The 27,265-nt window shown below is 38.9% G+C and overlaps 1 protein-coding gene across 8 annotated transcripts in view; it reads left to right on the forward strand.

Moving 5' to 3' along the window:
- The first annotated feature begins 1,329 nt into the window (after positions 1-1,329).
- Positions 1,330-27,265, forward strand: part of gle1 (GLE1 RNA export mediator) — a 38,581-nt gene continuing 12,645 nt past the window's right edge. For 3 of the 8 annotated variants that reach the window (XM_053624838.1, XM_053624837.1, XM_053624836.1), the window contains exons 1-7: positions 5,483-5,627; positions 5,957-6,196; positions 6,325-6,471; positions 9,494-9,642; positions 9,815-9,869; positions 12,346-12,600; positions 14,894-15,119. In XM_053624838.1, the coding sequence (XP_053480813.1) occupies positions 5,520-5,627; positions 5,957-6,196; positions 6,325-6,471; positions 9,494-9,642; positions 9,815-9,869; positions 12,346-12,600; positions 14,894-15,119 (1,180 nt within the window). In that variant the 5' untranslated portion in view covers positions 5,483-5,519. Of the gene's footprint in view, positions 1,495-3,538; positions 3,845-5,346; positions 5,407-5,482; positions 5,628-5,956; positions 6,197-6,324; positions 6,472-9,493; positions 9,643-9,814; positions 9,870-12,345; positions 12,601-14,893; positions 15,120-27,265 lie in introns of those variants that run through there. The other 5 variants (XM_053624842.1, XM_053624840.1, XM_053624843.1 and 2 more) reach the window with 5 other exon arrangements.

Consider the following 27,265-nt stretch of genomic DNA (forward strand, 5'->3'; position numbering starts at 1 on the left):
TGTCTATGTTCAAGCGTAATTATGTTTGTTATTTAAAGCCCTCATGTTGCTGTGCACTTTGTGCAGTATTAACTGAATAAGTAAATGTGAAGGTGAAGACGTTTAAGTACGCTAAGCGGTCGTGGTTTCGTGTCCTGTTTCTGTTCCATGCCTCGCATCCAGTTTCATGTTTAAACCTCGATTATCTATTCCAGTCTAGATCGTGCTTCCGGTTTATTGACTTCAGTTTGCAAATTAAGACTTTGATCTTCGATTGCTTCTGCTTATAGTCTCATTCCATAACAGATAGCATGAAAAATGGCCTTCATCAGCCAATAATTATATTATAGGCCAATACTACGGTGCACCTGTGATAAATATAATATAATATAATATAATATATATATATATATATATATATATATATATATATATATATATATACACACACACACATATATATATATATATATATATATATATATATATATATATATATATATATATATATATATAAATCCTGGGATGCAACATTAGGTTTACGTAGGTTTAGATTTATTTACAACATAGGCCTAACTACCATCCAACAGTGCCTAGCCTAGGTAAGTAGATAATAAAGTAGCTAGTGTGGTGTTGTAGCTAATTAGCTTCCTAACATTAGACAAAGAGAAGTGACAGCTACACTAATGTCCTTTGAGACATCGTTTAAAGTGCTGAATAGGTACTTACCATTGAAGCTTAAGTGGATGAGGATGATGAAAACACACTGTTCGATATGGTAGAAAAAACGGTTATGCCGGTTGAATTTCAAATAAAACAACTCAGCTGATGGAGTGCTCTGATGCAGATCAACAATGATTGACACTCCAGGGGCACTTCAGGGGCCAATCAGATTTCAGCTGTTACCAGTGCCCCTCTGGCCCTACCTCTGGATCCACCAGTGAAACAAAAAGAGGGAATTTCATACTAAACAGTCTGTAACTTTGGAATTAATAAAAGTAATTAATTATTTCTGAGCCAGAGATAAATGACAGCTTAATCAGGTATAATTTGAAGATATCTTAAGGTCTGCCCAAAGCAGATTCTTAAGAATTGTACATACAATGTACATCAGAAATACTGTTGGAACAATATACAGTGTATCTTTTTATTATCACAAACATAAATCATCTACTTTTCACTCAGTCTGCCTTATCCTGTCTGCAGCTTGTGCAAAATGCAGCAGATAGATTTTTAACAGGGATCATATTAACCCTATTCTGGCATCTCTTCACTGGCTTCCTGTCAAGTTTAGAATTTAGAATTTTAAACTTCTAATTTATGTATACAAAGCTCTTTGTGGTTCTGCTACACAGTACATCATTGACCTTCTTCACCTTTATTCTCCTTCTAGAGCATTGAGATCATGTAATCAACTTATTTTATTTGTCCCCCGTTGGGTGATCGAGCCTTTCCTCTGGTTGGTCCAAAACTTTGGAACGTTTTTGGAACCTTTGGTCTCCATTTTCACGTGAGGTCTGCTCCATCTTTAGCTATTTTTAAATCCTCTCTTAAAACTTATTTTTATTCTATGTGTTTAATGTTTTTTAATGTGATGAATTTTGATGTTTTGTACAGCTATTGGGATCAACTGCTGTTGTCTTTAAATGTGCCTTATAAATAAACTTGACTCCATACAGCTCATGGTATAATCATTTACCCATACAACATATAAATTCTGTCTAATTACAATATACTTCTACTATCAATAATCATTTAAATATATTAGCCTACATAAAACTGCAGTATGAACTGGTCGTTTATTACATCAATAACTTGTGTGTGTGTGTGTGTGTGTGTGTGTGTGTGTGTGTGTGTGTGTGTGTGTATGTGTGTGACTTATTGATAGCCTTACTGACTGAACAATTAATAAATGGCTCTCCTGCCCTCTTTGCTTTATGGTTGCTATGTGAATTAAAGTGTGATGGGCTGTTGAATGTATGACATTTTTGTTATGCCATCGGCAACTTATTGTTTACATTGTTGCAGACCTCTGACTATGCAACATTGGCATATATAAAATAAAAAAGTATAGAGTACCTCTGGTGCTAGATACTCTAATCTTAAAACAATGTTTTAACTGTCATGTTAACATAGGGGGTTGCCCACAGAAAACCCCCATGGTGGCCCCAAAGGGCAAAACTGCTGTGGGCCCCACATGGGCTAACCCACAGGGGGACCTGTGTGGGTTATCTATGAGCAATTTACTGTAGGTTGCTCACAGAAAACACTCACTGGGACCCCAAGGGGCAAAACTGCAGCAGGCCCGACACGGGCTAACCCACAAGGTGGTCCATGTGGGCTTTCTGTGGGCAAGACCACAGTGGGTTGCTCACAGAAAACCCTCATGGGGGCCCAAAAGGGCAAAACTGCAGTCTGCCCTGAGTGGGCTAACCCACAGGGGGCCCATATAGGTAATCCCACTCGGGGCCAACTGCAGTTTTGCCCTTTTGGGCCCCCATAATAGGGAACCAGCTCATTCTGGTTCTGATTCTTCTAACAGCTCTTCCAAACATCCTTTAGAAAATTTGGCATGTATGTGATTCACAGAACAGAGCTTTATTTCAGCTGTAAACTCACTTACACACACTAGAACAAAGCGCTCTTTGGGTGTAGCAACCTTTTTCCTTGATCCTGACCCCTGAAGGCCGATTTATGGTTCCATGTTGATGTCCGTTTGCATAGCTCTTTGCCAACGCAGATTGAAGGATTATGGGAATTCAGCCAATGCAGATACTACTGAGACGCACTTGCATGCAGTCCTTCAACAATCCAACAGCACATAGTTCCTTGGCAGTGACACTATCCATAGGTCGAATGCTGATTGATTGAAAGGTTGGCTTGGACCAGAAATGGAATGACCACAGCAGAGTTAACCACGAAGATGCATTCGTTTATAACATACAGTCTATGGTTTATAAGCAGTGCTTGTGACTGCTAATGCAACATGACTGCTAGTAATGCGCTCCTCCGACATTATTTTTACACTCATTTTCACTCCACTACATAGATTTCCCGCAGCAGGGGCAAAGCAGAAGGACTAATAATAGCACAAACAAGAACAAGAGTAGCCAACATTTCTGGTTGCTTCACATATTTTTGACACTGGCAGCGGACAGCTACAACACATGAGTATGTGGAGCTCTGCATAGCACCTACGTAGTAACAATGCAGTTGGACCCTTGAGATATTTGCCCCTGTATTCCTGTTCTCTCCATTGCTTTCACCCCTAGCCTCCCTTGCTCCCCCTTGACTCTGTGGCCCCACTCCTCAAAAATATTCTGTGCAAAGGGCAGATCTCCACGCAGTATGTATGGTGAATTTGTAAAGGACACATACCTGAAAAAGCATACACATACACAAGCATACACACACAACTCTCATTTTATGGAGCAGTAATAATAATATTGATTAATTAATATTGAATAAAGGGCATTATTTGTAATAATTTGTCACAGACACATTATTTGTGCCCCTCCGCTCCTCGCCTCCAATCGAACCTACATGTACTCAGTATGTAGTGCATGGAGAAGTGGGTATACTCTTAATTTATGCCCCAAATGTTTTTTTTTTTTAAAGCGGCCCATCCAGCAAAGGATAACTACCCGAGTTATAAACACAGACGTGTAAGATTATGCTATTTGTCTTAAGCCGAGCAGGGAGGCAGAGCGACGTCCTCAGAGGAGTAGGAAGGTGAAGCGATGTCCTCAGTTGAGCAGGAAGGCAGAGCGACGTCCTCAGCGGAGTAGGGAGGCAGAGTAACATCCTCAGTGGAGTAGGAAGGAGGAGCAACGTCCAATATGGAGCAATAGTGATGTAGACCAAGGTAAGTAGGGAGACAGAGTGACGCCCATGGGGAGGCTGTGATCTGTAATGTCGTTTCTTAAGGTGGTGGTTCTGCTCATTCACACATGAAACTTGGACAACTATTCTCTCACCTTGCAAGTCTATGGACCAGTAGGTTATTTTGTAAACTGTCTCTTGAAACAGCTAATTTGCAACAGATAGTGTAGGCCAGAGTGTGCCACCATTATAAAATTAACATTCATAACATCAATGAAATCCTAAAAACATTTTATGAATCTTGCTTTAATAATGTTCTTCTTTTGTTATTATGAAACATTGTGCCAGTGTTTTATAAAAGAACATTCTGTTACCTCAATAATGTCCTCAGAATGTTGCAGGCAAAATGTTCTAAACATCATATTATAGGAACATTTAAAAAATGTTCTGTGATCTCAGGCATGAATAACATCCTTAAAATATTTTCAGAATGTTGCTGTGAGAATGCTCTTCCTTTGTTATTATGAAACATTGTGCCAATGGTTTATAAAAGAACATTGTATTATGTGTTACCAAAACAATGTCCCTAAACATCCTCAGAATGTTGAGGGCAAAATGTTCCAAACATCATATTAGAGGAACGTTTTATAAAAATCATCCCGTCATGTCAGGCCCCAATAATATCCTCAAAACATTTAAAAAAATGTTGCTTTGATAATGTTCCTCCTTTGTTATTATGAAACATTGTGCCAATGTTTTATAAAAGAACCTTCTACCGTCTGTTGCCTAAACAACATCAACCCAAAATATCTTCAGAATGTTGTAGGCAAAATGTTATACCTTTGTTAACACATCACATTACAGGATCTGTATCTTAGGCATAAATAACATCCTTAAAACATCTTCCGAATGTTGCAGTGAGAAATGCTCTTCCTTGGTTTTTATGAAACATTGTACCATTGTTTAAAAAAACTAAACATTGTACAATCTGTTACCTAAACAACGTCCCCAAAATATGATAAAAATGTGGTGGGCAAATTTGTTCTACCTTTGCTAACTCATCAAATTAAGAGAACATTTTATAAAATACATTCCGTCTTCTCAGGCCTCAATGATATCCTCAAAACTTTTTACGAATGTTGCTTTGATAATGCTATTCCTTTGTTGTCATGTAACATAATCTGTGGCCTTGACAATATCCTCAAAACAATGATGCAGTTAAAATGTTATAGTTAACATCTTTATAGGAACATTACTGGAAATGAGAAAACATCCTTAAAACATTATTTGAACATTATATTAAAACGTTTTGTTTAAAACATTAATAGAACTTGTAGGTAATGTTAGCCAACGTTATGAAAACATTCCCTGCTATCTGGGAGGGAGTTCAAAGAACTGTTTAAAGAACTTTTGAATCCCTGAAGTCTTCACGTCACACTCCAGTTCTGTAGGTGGCGGTAATGCGGTTTAAGCCGGTTGCCACCAGCCGAAAACGTCGATGAAGACAAAGAAGACGCGGAAGAAGCAGAAGAAGAAGAAGCGGCAGCAGCAGCGCGCTTCTGACGTGCACACTGGATAGTCTACTTTCTATTTTATAGCTCGTCGGTGTGTTACCACTATTATTTATATATATATATATATATATATATATATATATATATGTATGTATATATATATATATATGTATATATGTGTGTGAGAGAGAGGTTTACATCAAAATGCCAGTCTTAAAGTCTGAAAGTATTAGATGGGAGACGCTGGAAGCTTTGAAAAACTCAGCGAAAGCAAAAGTCAAATATAGTCCAGATTGGCTGGAAAAGGGGGAGGTAAACGAAAACTTGCTTCAAAGCCTTTTTTAAATGTGCTTGGTTGCTAGACGGTTATGCCGCTTATTTATTTAATTAATGTTGGTTAACTGAAATGGAAACTCTTTAAAGGCCTTTCAGCTATGACGATATATTTTATGTACCTGGTTAAGGACGACTGTAACTTATAGTACTTGTGTAGATGAACTCCGCAATGAAAGCTTCACTGTTTTCTGAACATGATTTCGTCTTTGGTTCTACATTAACAGGCTATTACTATTCCCCACTGCCTTAATGTGTTTTTGTAGATTGCTTAAATTTTATTTTAAAAAAAATTATTTTATCTACAGGACATTTTAGCAGGCTGTAAAGAGGTAACGAGCCTGTCCCCTCTCTCTGAACAAGTTCTAAAGAGACTGAGCCCTCAGACTGTTCTGAAAAGTGGTTCCTGCTTGGGGTCCATGATCCCTGATGCAAGTACATCTGAAGATGGCCTTAACTCTGGTTCAGCAGCTGTTAAAATGTTTCATACTTTCACTACTACATCATCCACCTCACCACTGCTGCTCACTGTCGAAAATGAGGTGAAGGTAAGCGCTAACGTTTTATTCTGGTCCCATTTTAGAGCAAGGTGTTAATATTATCATGGAAGTCAAGTCCAATCAGTGATGAATATGGATCTGTTTCATGTGTTCTTTTTTCTGCTATTATATGCAAGGTGACAGATGATAATTCGGAGAGTTTGAGCTCCACTGTGGACATGTGCAGCAGTTTACCACCACCCATCTCCCTCCTCTCACCCAAGGCCACTCAGATGGCAGGATGCATCCGCATCTGTGAGAAGAAACATTGGGCTAAAGCCAAGGTGCTATGTGATCAAATGAGTGCAGTAAATTGTTACTATGAAGTTACAGTGGTATGATAGAAGTGTGTAGAAGACAGTTTATTCCAGAGTAGTTAACAAAGTGCTTACAGACTTGCAGGATGGAGATTTATAACAGAGATTTACAACAATGCCTAACATTCTGCTATGCAATATAGCAAGCAACTATGAGGCATGTACTTGCCTAACTTTGCCTAAGACACCTAATCATAATTTTAAAAACACATAGAAACTAAGTCTCTGCTGCATTAGAGGCTGAACATTACTAGAAAGTAGGGATGTCACGATACCAAAAATCTAGTAGTCGGTACCGATACCACCAAAAGTACATGATACTTGATACCACAGTGTGGTATAAAAAAATTTAAATTAAAAACTCTCCTGGAGGACATCCTCCTCTGGCTGGCTGGCTGGCTGGCTAAAAGGGGGGAGGGGGGGTATTTTAGTTATCAAACATTGTCTGACAATGAGTGGAGGCTACAGTGGAGGTGCGGTCCTAAATGTGTGCGCGCACACACACCCCTTATACTCTGAATGCAAGCATTAGTTTAAATTCACTGATATGATGGCAGGATTTGTTTGTTGTCATTTGCCTCGAATGCGAAGTATTTCCATATTCCATACCACATTTCCTCTCAACGAGTCGGGGTGGAGCTGAACTTCTTTAGTTTTTCCCCGTGTGCTTGTAGTTTGTTGTTGTTCTTCTTCACCACTTGTGGACCGACTAAAACACTTGAGCGTGTTTGCTTCCCCCATCAGGTCAGGAAGAATTGCAACCTCGGAACCTTCATTACCAACAGTACTACGCTACTGCTGAAAAACAAGTACCGTCACGTTTTAAGAATGTTGGTACCGAAGTATCAGTTCTCGTGACATCCCTACTAGAAAGTAGTGATGGTAACTCAGATTCTTCCAGACCATTCAAGCAAAATGAATACACTGCTCTGAACTACAACCCCAATTCCAAAAAAGTTGGGTGCTGTGTAAAATGTAAATAAAAACAGAATGCAATGATTTGCAAATATCATAAACCCATATGTTATTCACAATAGAACATAGAAATCATATGAAATGGTTAAACTGAGTAATTGAACCATTTTAAGGAAAAAAAGGTAAAAGTTGGGATGGGGACAACAAAAGGCTGAAAAAGTAAGTGTTACTAAAAAGAAACAGCTGGAGGAACATTTTGCAATTAATTAGGTTAATTGGCAACAGGTCAGTAACATGATTGGGTATAAAAAGAGTATCTGAGAGAGGCAGAGTCTCTCAGAAGTAAAGATGGGATGGAATCTGGATGGAAGCAAATGTTGCTCTAAAACCTGTATATACCTTTCAGCATTGATGGTGCCTTTCCAGATGTGCAAAATGCCCATTCCATAGGCACTAATGCACCCCCATACCCCTAGAGATGCAGGCTTTTGAATTGAGCACTGATAAAAAGCCAGTTGGTCCCTCTCCAATTTAGTCCTCTTTAGTAGGGATGCACCGAATGTTCGGCAACCGAAATTATTCGGCCAAAAATAGCACAAAAAAAAAACACTTTCGGTGTTCGGCCGAATAAGTGAAAAGGCCGAATAAATTTGACCGATCAATGATGTGTTTGATGACGCGACCAAATAGCCTAGCAACCAGAGTGAGACGCGCGAATGTCATGACCTCCACTTCCGGCAGCGCGCTCGGAGAGATGAGGGGGCGCGCGCATGCGTGATCTACGTGCACGAGTGCTCAGCGAGCGCATGCTCTTCAGATGTTGACAACCGTGACGTTGTTTACTGCGGACACATGCGTTTGTTTTGTTTCAGTTCCAAAAAAACTGTGTCCGGCCTTCGGCCAAGAATATATTTATATATCATTATATTCGGCTTCGGCCAAGAATTTTCATTTCGGTGCATCCCTATTCTTTAGTTTAGAGGATGCAGCGTCCATGGTTTCCAAAAAGAATTTTAAATTTCGATTCGTCTGACCACAGAACAGTTTGTCTCAGTCCATTTTAAATGAGCTGTGGCCCAGGGAAGACTGTAGCGTTTCTGGATCATGTTCACATATGGCTTCTTCTTTGCATGATAGAGCTTTAACCAGTATTTGAGGATGGCATGGCAAGCTGTGTTCACAGACAGTGAGTTCTGGAGGTGTTTCTGAGCCCATGCAGTGATTTCCATTACAGAATTGTGCCTGTTTTTAATGCAGTGCCCCCTGAGGGACCAACGATCACAGGCAATATTGATTTTCACCCTTGTCCCTTGCACACAGAGATTTCTCCAGATTCTCTGAATTTTTTGATGATATTACTGTAGATGATGAGGAGATATTCATAGTCTACGCAATTTTACATTGAGTGATATTATTCTGAAATTGTTCCACAAATTGTAGATGCAATTTTGCAGATTGGTGAACCTCTGCCCATCTTTACTTCTGAAAGACTGCCTCTCTAAGAGACTCTTTTTATACCCAATAATATTACTGACCTGTTGCCAATTAACCTCCAGCTGTTTCTTTCTAGTAACACTTACTTTTCCAGCCTTTTGTTGCCCTGTCCCAACTTTTTTGAGATGTGTTGTGGCCATCAAATTAAATATTTCCTTGTTTTTTTTGTTTTTTTTTTAAATGGTACATTTACTCAGTTTAAACATTTGATATGTTTTCTATGTTCTATTGTGAACAACACCTGTGTTTATGAGATTTGCAAATCATTGCATTCTGTTTTTATTTACATTTATTTACATTTTACACAGCGTCCAAACTTTTTTGAAATTGGCATTGTAAATAAAGGTTTCACACATGAATTGGTGTATGTAAACTCTTGGATATTATGATGTTCCAATGTAGTGCACACTTACAACGCTGATGAAGAAATGATTTATAAAAGGTATAAAGTTATGAAGGTTTAATAATAACTGATTAATAGACTTTATCTATTTATTCATATTCAGCAACTGCTGCTGAGATATTGTACTAAAAATGACACATCATTATTAAATAATGTTGCCTCTTTCTCCATTTACAGGCAGAGCTGAACCTGAGGCAGGAGCTGCAAAAGTGTCTGGTGGCTGGTGTTGCCAGTCGGGAGTCAGAGCAGCTTAAACGCTTTGAGGAGTTCATGGAGCTTAAGCAGAGACAGGAGTACCAGAGCATGAGGGACATGATGGAAAAGGAGTATGTACCTTTTAGATAATCTGCCATTTAAAATGGGAATAATATAACGTAATAACCTATGGTACTTCTTAGGATATATTAGTGGATATGCCAGTTACTATTTGTATACAAATGGCAACACTAAGATAATGCTAATAAGCTTTGTTGGTCATTGTTTTCCAACTTCTGAAAGAACACAGGAAAGCCTTGGACGCCAGGAGAAGTTAAAGGAAGAACACAGAATGAAGGCAAGTGTGAAAAATATACCTTTCACCACTCAGTGTGCGCATGCATGCATTGTTTCCCATTAATTATCTAGAGTGTGGCGACCTACCACAGTCTAATTTGTCCCGCCACAGTTTCATTGTGAACCGAAAATAGTTTTACACTTCTCATAATAACATAAAGGATCTCTGTTTTGCACCGTTGCTTCGGCAAAGCATCTCTCACTACAGGCAAGTCAGACCCTCCACCCAGTCATTCAGACTAAGCCAGAGAATCACACTTCCTCCACTAGCTTGACTTCTTCCCAAAGTGCATCCTGTTGCCATCTGTTTCCCAGGGAATTGACGCTCACACACACTCTGCCGTCCACATGATCTGAAAGAAAATGTGATTCATCAGACCAGGCAACATTCTTCCATTGCTCGATGGTTTAGTTCTGATGCTCACATGGCTCATTGTGTAGGTGCTTTCGGTGGTGGACAGCATGGGCACTCTGACCCGGTCTTCAGTTGTGCAGCAAACTGCCATGAACTGTGTGTTCTGACACCGTTCTATCATAGCCAGCATTAACTATTTCAACAATTTTTGCTACAGTAGCTCTTCTGTGAGATCAAACCAGATGGGCTAGCCTTCGCTCTCCACCGGCATCAGTGAGCCTTGGGTGCCCATGACCCTGTCCTTGGACCACTTTTAGCACGTACTAACCACTGTATACCAGGAAAACCCCACAAGACCTGCCATTTGGGAAATTCTCTAGCCATCACAATTTGGCCCTTGTCAAAGTTGCTCAGATCCTTACGCTTGCTCATTTTTTGTGCTTCCAACACATCAACTTTGAGAACTAACTGTTCACTTGCTGCATAATTTATCCCATCCCGTGACAGGTGCCATTGCAATGAGATAATCAATGTTATTCACTTCACCAGTCAATGAATTTAATGTTATGGATGGATGTGCCTGAAGGTGTGTATATGGTAGATGTTTCTCAGAGCCAATCTACTTCAAGGTTTGGCCTGCTGTGCATGCTCAGATGCTTTTCTGCTCTCCCTGGTTGTAAAGAGTGATTGTTTAATTTACCATAGCCTTCCTGTCAGTTCAAACCAGTCTGACCGTTTGAGTATTTCATAAACTGCTGATCTCCTGGTATCTGCATGCTGTGCTATAGAAAGTGTATAGGATACTGCCGACAGCAACACTTGGTTGATGAGAGTAGGGCTGTCACGATACCAGAAATCTAGTAGTCAGTACCGATACCACCAAAAGTAAATGATACTCAATACCAAGGTCGATACCATGGTGTGGTATAAAAATAAAATTTAAAAAATTCAATTTAAAACTCTCCTGGAGGACATCCTCCTCTGGCTGATACTGGTAAAAAGAGAGAGAGATATTTTAGTTATCTAACACTGTCTGACAATGACTAATAAAACAGTGGAGGCTAGAAGTGCTAAGGTGCACACACGCACACTTTATACTCTGAATGCAATAATTCACTTTAAATTCACTGATATGGTGGCAGGCCAAAAAGATTTATTAAACCCATTAACATTTGAAAATTTTTTTGTGACATTAGGCTACATTTTGCTGACAGGACACGGGCTGAATGGCGATGCGTGGTGGCCCATTAGGAGGTAGTCTGTAACACTGCAATGCATTAGCATTGTTAACAAATAACTGGCTATCGCAAACATTACATGGAGCATAACATTATCTGGTTTTACGGCCACAATGCCAGCTGCCTCAAACAAACATAATAGAGGGCCCGTCTTTCAGGTGCTTCGCCAAATTCGAGGTGTTTCCTCGCTTTGTTTGAAATGAATGATGGCATCGGTTGCACACCGGCTTCAGAGCATCAATTATGTTTGTCGTCATCTGCCTCAAAAGCGAAGTATTTCCATATTTGACCACCTTTCCTATCGAGTTGGGTCGGAGCTAAACTTGTCACCATTTCTGTAGTTTTTCCTGTGTGCTTGTAACCGTTCTTCTTTACCATTTGTGGACCGACTAAAACACTTGCACGTCTTTGCTGCCCCATGAGGTCAGGAAGAATTGCAACCTCGGTTGCAACCTACGCTACTGCCGAAAAACAAGTACCGTCACGTTTTAAGAATGTTGGTACCGACTTGGTACCGAAGTTGCAGTTCTCGTGACATCCCTAGATGAGAGTTCTTAGGGGATTAGGGTAATTGAGATCGCATTTTTTCCCCCATTCTGATGTTTAATGGGAATAGAACAGAAGCTCTTGATCTGTATCTGCATGGTTTTATTTGTTTTATCTATTGCCATGTGCTTGGCTGATTGAATAACTGCATGAATGAGATGGTGTGTGTGTTCATAAGTGTATTTTAAACTTTTTTGAAGTTCCCAAAAGTAACAAGGTGTTGAATAGTATAATGCAGTTAGAAGTAGGATAAAACACTTTTCTGTTTAAGTAATAATACTAGTTGGAACATTTGGAATCTCCTTTAATCATTAATATGAAAAGCTTTTCTTTGTCAGATCCTAAACTTGCGGCTGCGGGAGGCAGAACAGCAGAGGCTGAGGGAGGCAGAGCTTGAGCGGCAGAGGCAGCTGGATGGCAGGGACAGGCTGAGAGCACTCAATGCCATTCAAGAGGAGGTGCTTGGGCTCAATCAGCTCCTGGAACCTGCACCTTACACACAAACAAGCCCCACCTTGGACTATACTTCTTACGTCACCCGTGGCAACCAGCTTTGTTCACAGGTTTCAGAGGTGGTACGCACTATGACTGAAGTGAGTTGTTATTTTTCAGGAGTTTTAGTCTTTAGTGGTTGTTTATGGAGAATGATTTGAACATTGGGCCTTCATGACACGTTCATAAGCGTTCCATAAATCTTTGATAAGGCATATTGGAGGATGCATGCAAGGCTTGTGTTAAAGTTTTTATGATGTATGTTGCTTTGTCTATGCTTGAAAGAAAATTGAGGGTTTCTCTTTAATTATTATGACTCTGCTTAAGACTTGAGCTTGCTCTATTTGTAATTTCTTTAACCTTATCTTGGAAGTTGTTATTTTGTCTCTACTAAATGCATATTCATGAAGTATTGAGCAATCTTGTATAAACTGTTCACTTTGTGTGTATCTCCTTGTAGAAGTATGGAACTTAAATGCCCTTAAACTGTAATGGTGGTGGTCCATTTGAAGGATTAGTTACTTAGGATATAGTTACTTTTTTATAAAGTTTATATCCCAACCTAATGAATATCAATGCCTTAAACTAAAGTGGCAGTCAGATTTGCATTAATAGCACTGTTATGAATCCACTGATGTACAGACAAAGTTACATGAAATCGTAATGTCACTGTAGAGTTCCAATCTAAACCTTTTATAAATTATCTAGCATTGCATTATGACCAGTATATGCAGAGTCTATAAATGTGTAAAGGCTCTTTAGAAAAATGTTACTTAACAGTGTTTTCAAATTAGTCTGTAAGGTATTTTTAGAATGTGAGATTTCTTGTTTGTATATTGTCACATTCCATATCAAGACATTGTAGTTTTAAAATATTCCCCATCTTTTTAAAGTATGTTTTATTGTCAGAATTTACAAAAGAGTTTCACATATGCCAAAATATGTGAAAAAGCCAAAACAGAATACACACCCCACCAACCCAACTTTCCACTACTGCTGTTGGTGGTATTAAGATGCAACCAAATAATCAACTGGAGGCTGCCAGAATCTCCCAGGTTTCTAACTACTGTCCCCTCTGATTTATTTGCTGTATACTGAAGACATTTGGGTTTGAGATCAAAATATGAATATGAGAAGATAGTTTAGAGTTTCAGCTTTTATTTTCTTGTATTTATATGTAAATGTGTTAAACGACGTAGAACATAGTACATATTGTATCAGACCACCCAATTTGTAGGTGAGCAAAATGATTGGAACATGTGACTGACAAGTGTTTCTTGTTACCCAGGGGTGTCCTGTTAGATTGATTGTGAACAGTAGCTTTAAACATCTATTATTAGTTTTAGCCTTTAGTTTCATGTGTGAAGACTGCATTTGTGGTTTAAAAGGATAAGCCAACATGAAGATCAGAGAGCTGTCTATGGGAGATAAGTAAGCCACTTTCAGAGGCATTGCACACACATTGACCAATACAACAATTTGGAACCAAAGGTGTACTGAACAACAAACACCAAATGGGTCAGCCAAGGAAACAACAGACTTTAACCCAATTGAGCATGCATTTCACCTCCTGAAGAGGAGACTAAAAGGAGAAACCCCATGAAACAAACAACTGAAAGAGGCTGCAGTAAAAGCCTGGAAAAGGATCACAAAAGAAGAAACCAACAATTTTGTGATGTCAGTGAGTTGCAGGCTTGATGCAGTTATTGCAAGCAAGGGATATGCAACCAAATATCAAGTGATATTTACTTTACATCAAGACCTATGTGGTCCTATACTTTTTCTCACCTAAAAATTGGGTGGTCTGATACAAAAGGTTCTGTGTTTTATCTTGTTTAACACATCTGGATATAAATACCAGGAAGCTGAAATCCTAAACTCTGCTCTCATATCCATCTTTTGAACTCAAACCCAAATGTCTTTGGTGTATAGCACAAACAAATGAATTGGCCTTCCCATTCCAATAATTTCAGAGGGGATTGAATATTCAATGTACTAGCTCACCAAACCATAGTTTAACTGAGAGAAACTCTTTCTTTTTACATAAGGAAAGTAAATGTTCTTAGCTTTGAGGAAGGAATAACTGCAGTTGCCAGGTATAGCTTAAATACAAATATTGCTCTGACATTCTGTAAATAATTAAGAGGGGCTCTGGTTTTAAACTCATATTCAGTAAGGTTGAGAGACCAAAAATTTCCAGCCAGAAAACTTGCAGTTGGGTAAAATTACAGAGCTTTAAGGAAGAGGTATTTCTGTTAAATTACATGCATCACAGATGGGGAAAAAGCTTAGTTCAAAATTAGCTGCTTGAAAGAGCAATGAAATTGTAAATATGAATGTAAGAATCTGTGTATCTGTAGAATATGCATGACTTTACCTCTGTGTGCTGTGCAGGGACAATTTCCGACTGTTGAGGACATGACTGTGGCAGAACGGGCACTACAGGAAATGAGAACACTGGTTAGAGCCATCCAGGAGGAGTTTGCTCAGGCACAAGAGCAAAAGAAGATAGAGCAGGAGGAAGAAGAGTGCAGGAAGAAACAGGCAGGGATGAAACCCCAGCAAGAAGAAAAGAAGAAAAGTGCAGCATTACCTGTTAAAGAGAGAGTCAAAAAACAAGGTAAAATCAGGACTCTCACTGCATCTTGTCTAAATTCCTAATTAAGTGTTCCTCCTTAAAACATAGAGAGGGTCTTGAGGCATTAAAGTCTATTCTTGAACCTACTGAACTATTACTGGGGGATTCCTAAACTAATATGAATGCCAGGGTCAACCCCATTGCTAAGGATGACAATGTTTCATGAATGAATATCAGCAATGATTGGCGGATGGAACTAATGGAAGTCTAGTGCATGAAGTTTTGCTGATTTAAAAAATTAAACCAAAAATCTAAGCGCTCATGTCACATACAGTACAGTCCCCTTAGTATATCTGAAAGTATCTTGGACAATGACCACACTGAACACACTGCCAACACAACAAAGGACTTCATGAGTGGGAAAAAGTAGAAGGCTTTACACCTGCCAAGTCACCAGACCTTAACCCATTTGAAAATGCATTTCACCTACTAATAAGCTATGGTACAAGCCTGGAAAAACATCACAAAAGAAGAATGAAACAGTTTGGTGATGTCAGTTTGTTGCTGGCTTGATGTAGTTATTGCAAGCAAGGGAAATGCAACCAAATATCTGTTCCAATACTTTTGTTCACTTACAGTTTTGGTGTTCTGCCACCCAAGGTGCCATATTCTGAGTTGAGAACTCATATTCTGAGTTGTTTAACATATCTAGATGTAAATATGAGGAAATGAAAGCTGAAATTCTGATCTACCATCTCTGATCTCAAACCTAAATGTCCTCAGTATATAAAAACAAAAGAATTGGCTTTGCGCCTCCAATACTTTTGTATGGGACTATACAGTGCATCTGGAAAGTATTCACAGCTCTTCACTTTTTCCACATTTTGTTATGTTACAGCCTTATTCCAAAATGGATTAAATTCATTATTTTCCTCAATTTTACAAACAATACCCCATAATGACAACTTGAAAGAAGTTTGTTTGAAATCTTTGCAAATTTATTAAAAATAAAAAACAAAAAAAGCACATGTACATAAGTATTCACAGCCTTTGCTCAATACTTTGTTGAAGCACCTTTGGCACCAATTATAGCCTCAAGTCTTTTTGAGTATGATGCTACAAGCTTGGCACACCTATTTTTGGGCAGTTTCTCCCATTCTTCTTTACTGGACCTCTCAAGCTCTATCAGGTTGGATGGGGAGCGTCGATGCACAGCCATTTTCAGATCTCTCCAGAGATGTTCAATCAGGTTCAAGTCTGGGCTCTGGCTGGGCCACTCAAGAACATTCAGAGTTGTCCTGTAGCCACTCCTTTGTTATCTTGACTGTGTGCTTAGGGTCGTTGTCCTGTTGGAAGATGAACCTTCGCCCCAGTCTGAGGTCCAGAGCGCTCTGGAGCAGGTTTTCATCAATGATGTCTCTGTACATTGCTGCAGGAGTGGAGTGCTGCATAGATGGATGTTCTTCTGGAAGGTTCTTCTCTCTCCACAGAGACACGCTGGAGCTCTGTCAGAGTGACCATCGGGTTTTTGGTCACCTCCCTGATTAAGGCCCTTTTCCCCCGATCACTCAGTTTGGCCGGACGGCCAGCTCTAGGAAGAGTCCTGGTGGTTCCAAACTTCTTCCATTTACGGATGATGGAGGCCACTGTGCTCATTGGGACCTTCAGTGCTGCAGAAATGTTTCTGTACCCTTCCCCAATCCTGTCTCGGAGGTCTACAGACAATTCCTTGGACTTAATGGCTTGGTTTGTGCTCTGACATGCATTGTTAACTGTGGGACCTTATATAGACAGGTGTGTGCTTTTCCAAATTATGTCCAATCAACTGAATTTACCACAGGTGGACTCCATTCAAGTTGTAGAAACATCTCAAGGATGATCAGTGGAAACAGGATGCACCTGAGCTCAGTTTTAAGTGCCATGGCAAAGGCTGTGAATACTTATGTACATGTGCTTTTTTTGTTTTTTATTTGTAATAAATTTGCAAAGATTTCAAACAAACTTCTTTCACGTTGTCATTATTGGGTATTGTTTGTGGAATTTTGAGGAAAATAATGAATTTAATTCATTTTGGAATAAGGCTATGACACAACAAAATGTGGAAAAAGTGAAGCGCTGTGAATACTTTCCGGATGCACTGTATATGATCGGCAAAATGTAAGCCTAAACATGGATGTTAATTATAGGGTTAGTATTTTATTTTGGAATAAATTTTTTTCAGCAGATATTCCCAACCCAGGATAATTACATGGAATTATCATTGAAACCAGTAGATGGATTTATGAGATTATGGAATTGATCCAAACAGGGTCAAGGTTGCATCAAGGTCAAATGTTTCAGATAGCTCCTTTTCTGTTTGAAGTATTTATTTCAGCCATATAAATTAGTAACAAGAAGGGCTAGACATGTTGAGGGTGGAGGCATCACCATTGGTGTCGAATTCTTCTTGGTTTTAATAGTAATATGACATTGTGCAATGGGTTTTTTAGTTTAACAAGGAAACGAATCACTATCAATATTCAGGAGATGATTCTTCTTAAATGTTTGTATGTTTTCTTATTACTAGTGATTGTGCATTGCATGAGCAGTGCACATAACTATTGCTATGTAGGGAAAATTTGCTTTTTCTTTTGTTAGATTGAGCTCAAAACAGGGAAATGTGCCAACTTACTATTTCAACAGCTGATCAACTATTCGTCCACCGATGAGTTGAACTTAATGTATCTTATTAAGTCTGGCTAGGGTATTAATCCCATGGCTACTGGTAATAATATCCTGATGTTAAACACGAATTACAGTAACAAAACTTAAGACAATAAATCATAAATATAGACGAGATACTTGCTATTAAAATCAGACGAGACTTTATTAATCTATTCTAATACACACACACATATATATGTATATGTATGTATGTATATATGTGTATATATGTATATGTATGTATGTATATGTGTATATATATATATATATGTATATATGTGTGTGTGTGTGTGTGTATATATATATATATATATATATATATATATATATATATATATATATATATGTGTGTGTATATATATATATGTGTGTGTGTGTGTGTGTGTGTGTATGTATGTATGTATGTATGTATGTATAATATGAAAACAAAGGTGGTGAAAGTAGTTTTGACAGAGAATGAATGACTACACTGCATGCTGTTCTTAGACCTCGACCTGTACGAACCATCAATAAGTAATTTAATTTTTGCTCCATTTTAGAAGGGCTCTATTAAATACACCAGCTTCGACTGAGACCTAGAGGTGCTTACTTGCGTTGAAGTTGCTCTAGATGGGGAATTCCCTCGGTACGTCGTTGTGTAGAAGGGATTCCAGTTTGTGGGGATTTGTCAAAGGTCCGGTTGCTTTTGAACGGCGTTCTGGTTCTTTCACAACTGGAGTTAGGAAGCTTTGCCGGAACCAGTTCACGCAGACGTTGATTGCAGAGCCCTCTTGCAGATGTTAGTCAGAGAGAGAGAACTCCTCAGGAGATTTGAGTGGAGAACTCCTGGAAGATGCTGGTTGAAGAGAACTCCTTAAGATGTGGGTTTGAAGAAGACTCTTGCAGCTGTTGTTAGTTGATGAGGACTCCCGGAAGATGTTGATTGGGGAGTATCTTTTGAAAAGTGTTGGTAGAAGAGAATTCATTGGTTCCATGGTGTCCAAGGGTTTTAACTCTTCCTTGCTGGGCAGAACCTTAAAGGTTTTAGTCCAGTGAGCGTGAAGTTAGGGCGGGGTGTAACTGCCTTCTCCGCCCATGATTTTACTCAGTCCATGGTCTTAGTGGTCACATAATTAGATGCCTTCTCTTCTTTTTAGAGTGTGGATCAAACTCTTAGTCCCAACTGTTGGTACCTATACCGAACAATGATCTACCTGATTTTCTTTACTCTCATCTTTCAGGAAATCCCACAAGGAACACACACATGAAATAAGACACATGTTGGCTGCTGTTAACACATTGCTAATAATTAATCACACACCTATATCCATAATAAAGCATACTCATGCATGTTAAACAATCAAATGTCTAATTGCAACTTTGTGATTACAAGCATGATAATTACAGGGTAACACATGGAAGAAAATAGGCTATTTCAGTTATTTTATTATCCTTGCAGTCCTTGATCTTTTAAAATATGGGAGGTATTCTGATTCAGTTGGTGTGACAAAGGTGTGATAAGGACCATGATTAAAGAAAGTCAACTGAGTAAGAGAGCGAAGGGCTTTGCCTGTGTTGATTGTCCTTGGGGCCTATTTGGGTGAGTCACCCCCCTTTTCCCAAAGTTATCAGATGGGGGACAGAACTTTCATCTTGTAGGCCAGCCACCACATCTTGGCCAGTGGCCTAGATTAATGAGTTTTACAAGAGGTTTGCTAATCTGTCAGGCATCATCCATTGTTCACAGGACTGTGAGATCAGCCATGAGCTGTAATTGGCTTGGTGCCCCAAAGTCTGCACACAGTGGCTCATGATAAGGGGTGATCTTATGCTTATGTTGTGCTTATAATCTTGTGTGCTGAGGTCCTACAGCTATTAGATTTCTATTATTATTATTATTATTACTAAGGTTAAAATTTAGGTTAAATTGTCACTAACCACTGTGTATTCTGCAAACCAGTGAGATGTCATTTTATGAAAATGGTATTAACTGCTGCACATATAACATTACTTACGTTACAACTGTACCGTATCAGTACCATATTGTTGATGATACTGTTTACAAAAAGTACAGTGGCACCGGTATTGCGATACTACCGCAGTACTGGTATACCGTGCAACCCTACAAGCAAAGTCTCTTTATATGAAACATGCCATTAGTGCTCAAGACTCCAAAGTGATTTGGAGTCTTCAGCATTTGTTTCAGGGGACAATCTGGCTGTCAGTTAAAGCCTCTGGTATACTTCCTTTTTTATGTGTACGCTAGCATATGCGCACAGTTCTACGCATAGCCTTTCAAAGTATTCTCTATTTGACATGTATGCCTACGCAGACAGTCGACGCATGTGCATTACGACAACTTGTACTACTGCTGCTGGTCTACAAGAGTCAGTACGGAGCAGTAAAGCAGGTCTTTTGGTGTGAAGGATGACAACGAAAAATAATCACAACACCACGAAGAACAATGCTTGGGCAATCTCTTGCAATGATTAGCACTCATATATAAATCATTATTCTCTTTAAGGCTAGAATTATACAAATGCGGGTACTTTCTAATTTGCACTCGTTTCCGTCTATTCTGTATTTTCTTAAACTACCCTGAGAATCAACAACCTTGTGGAACAATTAAATTAAAGTGCAAAAGAATTAAATGTGCATGTGCAACCTGCTCATACAAAGTACACGTGGTTAGAAAAATCGGGCGGTGCACATACTGTATGCTGTACTCTGCTGATGACGAAATTTGCATCTCTCGTACTGTATCATGTTCCTAGCATATGTGTAAAAAATTAAGTATACTCTCTAAGGATGCACCAAATGTTCGGCCGAAAATACGTGAAAAGGCCGAATAAATTTGACCGAACAATGACGTGTTTAATGACACGACCAAATCGCCTAGCAACCAGAGTGAGACGTGCAAATGTCACGACCTCCACTTCCGGCAGTGCGCTCGGAGAGATGAGGGGGCGTGCGCATGCGTGATCTACGTGCACGAGTGCTCAGCGAGTGCATGCTCTTCGGATGTTGACAACTGTGACATTGTTTACTGTGGACACGTGCGTTTGTTTTGTTTCTGTTCCAGAGTATTCGGTCACGTCGCGAGACGTAAGGGAGTAGAGTACAGATGCAGGTGCAGGTAAAGACGTATTTATTTAAGGGCAGGCAGACAAATCCAAATCGTAATCCAAAAAACGTAGTCAAGACAGGCAAAGGGTGATCGGCAAACAGGCATAAACGGGGCAAAGCAGGAATCAAAGTCACGGTCACAGAAAACAGGGTCAAAACACAATACAAGAAACATGAACTTAGTACTATGGACTGGGAGTGGAAAAACCAGTGGGGACTAAATGAACTAATCTATAGTTTAAACTAACTAAATCTATCAAGGAACATAACATTAACAACACATCTAACTATACTATATCTACTATAATACTCCGCGAGGTGTACAGGGACGCGAGCGGTATATATCCCCAATATAATCAGCCGTATATAACCGAATATAACCATTTTTTGCACTCTTGTTAATGCACTTTTTAATGCACTTTTTTGTTGTAGGCTACAGAGTGTTACATTCTTTCAGCAGTCAGTTATAGGCCTAACATAGGCTATTCAAGGGGGCTCGAAGATGACCACAAAAATATTTTTATTTTACTAATTTATTTATTTAAAGTTATATTGTTCCTTGTTGGTAGACTATGCCTGCTGGAATGAAAAAAAATGTTCAGTGTTAAATATTTTGAAATTGTAGTTTTTGTTGTTGATTTTTTTTTTTTCCTTTGACAAGCAAGACAAAATAGTAAAAAGCACATTTTGACTATTTAATTTATGCAATGGTTAAAAAATGGCAAAATAAATGGAAAAAACGCAAAAAACATGTTCGGTATTCTGCCTTCGGCCAAGTTTTTCATTATATTCGGCTTCGGCCAAGAATTTTCATTTCGGTGCATCCCTAATACTCTCTGCTTAAGACTGCCAGTCTCTCTCTCACACTCGCATGCACGCAGCACTTTGACACAGACAGGCATTTTGTATCCAAGTTAATTCTCTGTCTATTCACTTACATGCATAAATACCACTATGCCTGCTAATTGCTCAAAAGACCAGAAATAAATCCTCCCATTCCCCAAATACCAAAATAAATATACCCATTAATGCATGATTCCCCAAACCCAAAAAATAAATACCCCATGACCTCTAATTTCCCACATGTAAATATAAATACCACCCTGATTGCTTCTAATTACTCCAATGCCCAAAAATAAATAACATTCACTGTTAAATTCCCCAAAAGCCATATATAAAAACCTAAGATAAAATAAAAAGTTGTCGGACACAATGATAAAACTATTACATTCAATTATATTTTATTAGTATAGCACTTTTAACAGTGGATAGTCACATAGCAACTTTACAGAAATGTATAAATTCAGTACATCAATTTGAAATTTATACAACCCCAATTCCGAAAAAGTTCCTGAAAATGCAAAAAAAAAAAAAAAAAGGAAATCATTTGAAAATTCAGTTCATCCTATAATATATTGAAAACACATTATTAACTCATTATTTGTTGCTTTGAGAATTTAAATTATTTTTTAAAATATACACTCATTTCAAATCTGATGACTGCAACACACTCCAAAAAAGTTGGGACAGTCGACTGTTTACCACTGTGTAACATCACCTTTTCTTTTAATAACACTTAAGTGTTTGGGTACAGAAGACACTAGTTGGTTAAGTTTAGCAAGGGAATTTCCCCCCCATTCATCCATTATGCATTTATTAAGCTGCGGAACTGTACAGGGCCTTTGTTGCCTTATTTTGCGCTTCTTAATGCGCCACACATTCTCAATCGGAGACATGACAGCACCTGCGCACTCTGCTTACGCAACCATGCAGTTGTAATCCGGGCAGAATGTGGTTTGGCATTGTCCCTGGTAAAGACAACTTCTGGATGGCAGCATATATTGCTCCAAAATGTGTACATATCTTTCTGCATTAATGGTGCCATCACAGATGTGCAAGTTACCCATGCCATGGGCACTGACACACCCCCATACCATGACAGATGCTGGCTTTTGGACCTGACGCTGATAAAAGCTTGGATTGTCCTTTTCCTCTTTGGCCTGGAGAACAGAACGGCTGTTTTGTCTAAAAACTATTTGAAATGTTGACTCGTCTGACCAGAAAACATGATTCCACTGTGCTACTGTCCATCTCAGATAAGTCCAAGTCCAGAGAAGTCTGTAGTGCTTCTGGACAGTGTTGATATATGGCTTCTGCTTTGCATAGTAAAACTTTAACTTGCATCTGTGGATGCAGCGGCAAATGGTGTTGATTGGCGAAGGTTTACAAAAGTATACCCGAGCCCATGTCGGTATATCCATTAAAGACTCATTAAAGGTTTTTAAGACAGTGACATCTGAGGGCTCGGAGATCACACGCATTCAGAAGTGGTTTTCTTCCTTGCCCTTTACGCACAAAGATTTGAACGGATTCCCTGAATCTTTTAATTATATTGTGCACTGTAAAAGGTGAAATGCCAAAAATCCTAACAATTTGTCTTTGGGGAATGTTGTTCTCAAAGTGTTGGATTATTCGATGACGCTTCTGTTGGTAGATTGGCAAGCCTCGACCCATCCTTGCTCTTGATGGACTAGGCCTTTTTTGGAGGCTCCTGATATACAGGTGCATCTCAAAAAATTTAAATATCATGGAAAAGTCCATTTTTTTCCGTAATTTAGTTTAAAAAGTAGAACTTTCTTATATACTAGATTCATTACACATAAAGTGAAATATTTAAAGCCATTTTTTGTTTTACTCTTGATTACACTTACAGTTCATGGAAATCAAAAATCCTGTATATCAAAATATTATTAGAATAAAGAATTTATAATACAGAAATGTCAACCTGAGAAGAGCTCTAATCTGCCAATTAACTCAAGTTAATTCAGTACACTCAACCACACGCATGGGGAAGATAAAAAGTAAAAAGAAAGTAAATTTTGCATTTAATTTGGAAATCAAGGTCCCAGAGCTTCTGGAGGAAGAGTGGAGAGGCACAGAATCCAAGTTGCTTGAAGTCCAGTAGGAAGTTTCCACAGTCAGTGATAATTTGGGATGCCATGTCATCTGCTAGTGTTTGTCCACTGTTTTCTCAAGTCAAGAGTCAATGCAGCGTCTGCCAGGAGATTTTAGAGCACTTCCTGCTTCCATCTGCTGACAAGCTTTATGGAAATGCTGATTTCCTTTTCCAGCAGGACTTGGCACCTGCCCACAGTGCCAAAACTACTAGTAACTGGTTTGCTGACCATGGTATTACTGTGCTTGATTGGCCAGCCAACTCGCCTGACCTGAACCCCATAGAGAATCTATGAGGGACACCAGACCCAACAATACAGATGAGCTAAAGGCCGCTATCAATGCAAACTGGGCTTCCATAACACCTCAGCAGTGCCACTGGCTGATTCCTTCCATGCCACGCCGCATTGATGCAGTTAATCGTGCTAAAGGAGCCCTGACCAAATATTAATTGCATAAATTAACATGCTTTTCAGAAAGTCGACATTTCTGTATTATAAATTCTTTATTGTAATATTTGGAGATACTGAATTTTTGATTTCCGTGAGTTGTATGCCATAATCAAGATTAAAACAAAAAAGGCTTGAAATATTTCACTCCATGTGTAATGAATCTGGAATATATGAAAGTTCCACTTTTTTAATTAAATTACGAGAAAATTTTTTTTCCCACAATATTTATTTTTATTTTTTAGATGCACCTGTACTATGAGTAGACGATTGCCTTAGACGATTGCCTCACCAACATCACCGTCTTATTTCAAAGTTTCATATATCTATTAGTTCTAAATTGCCCCTGTCCCAACTCTTTCGGAACGTGTTGCATGCATTAATTTCAAAGTAAATGTTTATCTTCAAAAAACTATGCAGTTGATTTAGGTAAAACCTCAAATACCTTGTCTTTTATGAATTTTTTGTTTAAATACAAGTCAAAGTGCATTTTACAAATCACTCCTCTTTTGTTTTTATTAGCATTTCCATACTGTCCCAATTCTTTCAGAGGTGGGGTTGTAAGTTTATCCCTGATATCCCTAAATATTAACACAAAGCAGACGTGCGTTAGATAAACTTCCTTTCCACAGAGGTTTAACTTTTCTGACAGCTTGCGACGTCTTAAGGCCTTTCACGCTGAGCGCCATGAAGCGACGCGAATGTACGACATGGTGATGCTCTTGAATCGAAACAATAGATCCAGTCGTGATCAATTACAGCGCGACAAAGCAAGATTTTTTTCCCCGACCAGTGTGTCGATTTCTTTCCCCATCGATCTGCGATGAAATGGGCCATCTAATTAGATTTGAGCTTTAAATCACATGCCCACAGCTGCTGCTGTTGCACAAAACGGCGAGATTGGTGGCGAGAGAGAAGAGAATGGATGTTGAGTTCTTATTAATTTGTGTCTGAGAACAGAGAACTTTGTGATGAAAATCACAACGAAATCCATTTTCTTTATATTTCTGTGCTTAAGTTTGTGTGCCTTGTGCCAACATTTAAGGGATTTGTCTATGACCACTGAGAAGAAGATAGGCTGATAAGCTGAAAAGTGGGTTGCGCCACCTAGTGTGCAGGCATAGAATGCCTTCTTGCTCAGCGCCATCTATCGTGCAAGCGTGAATTAGCCGAAGGCATTCAATCGTTTCGTGTTCAGTGTGAAAGGGCCTTTAATCCACGACTATACAGCGAGTTGTATCCTGAGTGGGCCAACGTCAGTGATATACATTTTTCCACAGTATGCTATTTTGTCTGTCCAGCATTTTGAGTCATATCAAAAACCTACTTTTTTGGAGTCAGCCTAGACCAAAAAATCCAATCTCCACCAAATTTCATATAGATTATCAGAGCATGCTGGTGAAAAAAATACTTTTTAAAATCACAAACCATTTCCATATAACGCATTGACATAATTGTGTTTAATGCAATATCTTTGCAACACCACTTCATATTGCACTGAAACTTGACCATGCTCTGATGCTTGCTTATCTCCTTACTTAGGCTCTGTTGTGCTTGGCTCCATAATTGCTACTTGCAGCTATATTTAGGGGCCAAGCACAGAAGGTGCATCGGCACCTATTGTAATCATTAGCGTTCTTCTTCTTCTGTCTTCTTCTGGGAATGAACTTCCAACCTCAATCCGGACCGCAGAATCTCTCACCATCTTCAAAAAAACAGCTAAAGACCCACCTCTTCCGTGAACACCTAACCAACCCATAAAAATAAATAAATAAATAAATAAAATTACTCTGGCACTTACACCTCTACTCTGCACACTTTGCTTCCTCTGGAACTCAATTAACAGATCTTGTATGGTAGCACTACTTGTATTGTTCTCTGCTTGATGTATCGCTTTGCTTGCATTTTATCATTTGTAAGTCGCTTTGGATAAAAGTGTCTGCTAAATGAATAAATGTAAATGTCTATGGCAGGTCTTTTGAACCGTACATAGGATAGTTATGAAGTTTTGCACACAGATATGGGACAGTCTGAAATGTTACAAGACCAAATTTGGAGTCGCAGTCTCAAACCCACTAGTGCGAGCAACAGCTCAAAGTTGCACTCATGTTTATGCTAATAACTTTTGAACCATAAGTGCTAGAAACTAAATTTTTTCCTCTGATTTTGAGCTGCAACAACTAATCGATTATGAAAATCGTTGTCAACGAATCTCGTTATCGATTAGTTGGTCTGCGTGCGGCATGGGGTGCATTTACTCACTACGTTACTCCTGTTCTGAAAATACGCTTCGGAGAGTAAATACTAAAGTTGCGTCCCAAATGATGTATTATACACTTACACAGTGCACATTGCAGGTACTCTACCGTCTAGTGTGTGAATTTTAGAAAGGTAATATCATCTCAAATATATCACTAGCGTTTTTTTTACTAACTGGAAGTATAAGCCGCTTCCTAGCCAACGGCACATGACGTCATACGCACGTAATGTGACGCTGCTAGCTTTAGCCTAATACCCAGAGTCACCGACAATGACTTTCTTCAGTTTACTGTTTGTCAACGATATCTTTTATTCTGAACATGACCTCAGTCACCATCAGATGGAGGCGAAATTGTCAAGTGACCGAGGAAGAAAGTGTGCAACCTCCAAGTCCTCTAAGGCAGGGGAACGTTTTATATTAAACACCGCAGAGATCAAACAGTCAGTGCGTTTACATGGACAACAATAATCCAATATTAACCCGATTAAGACAATACTCTGATTAAGAATCTACCATGTAAACAGCATTTTTTAATTACCTTAATCCGATTAAGGTCATACTCGAAGTAAACACAAATCGAATTAAGACATGTGGAGTACTCCTGTTTTAGTCGCATTATCGATGTGTATTACAGATATGTACACACCTTAATCACATTATTAACGTCGTGTGAGTTTTCACCACATTTTGCAACTCACACGGCAGTGCTCAACCGT

Source organism: Ictalurus furcatus, chromosome 5 (assembly GCF_023375685.1).
Source record: "Ictalurus furcatus strain D&B chromosome 5, Billie_1.0, whole genome shotgun sequence".
In the NCBI taxonomy this organism is placed as follows: domain Eukaryota; kingdom Metazoa; phylum Chordata; class Actinopteri; order Siluriformes; family Ictaluridae; genus Ictalurus; species Ictalurus furcatus.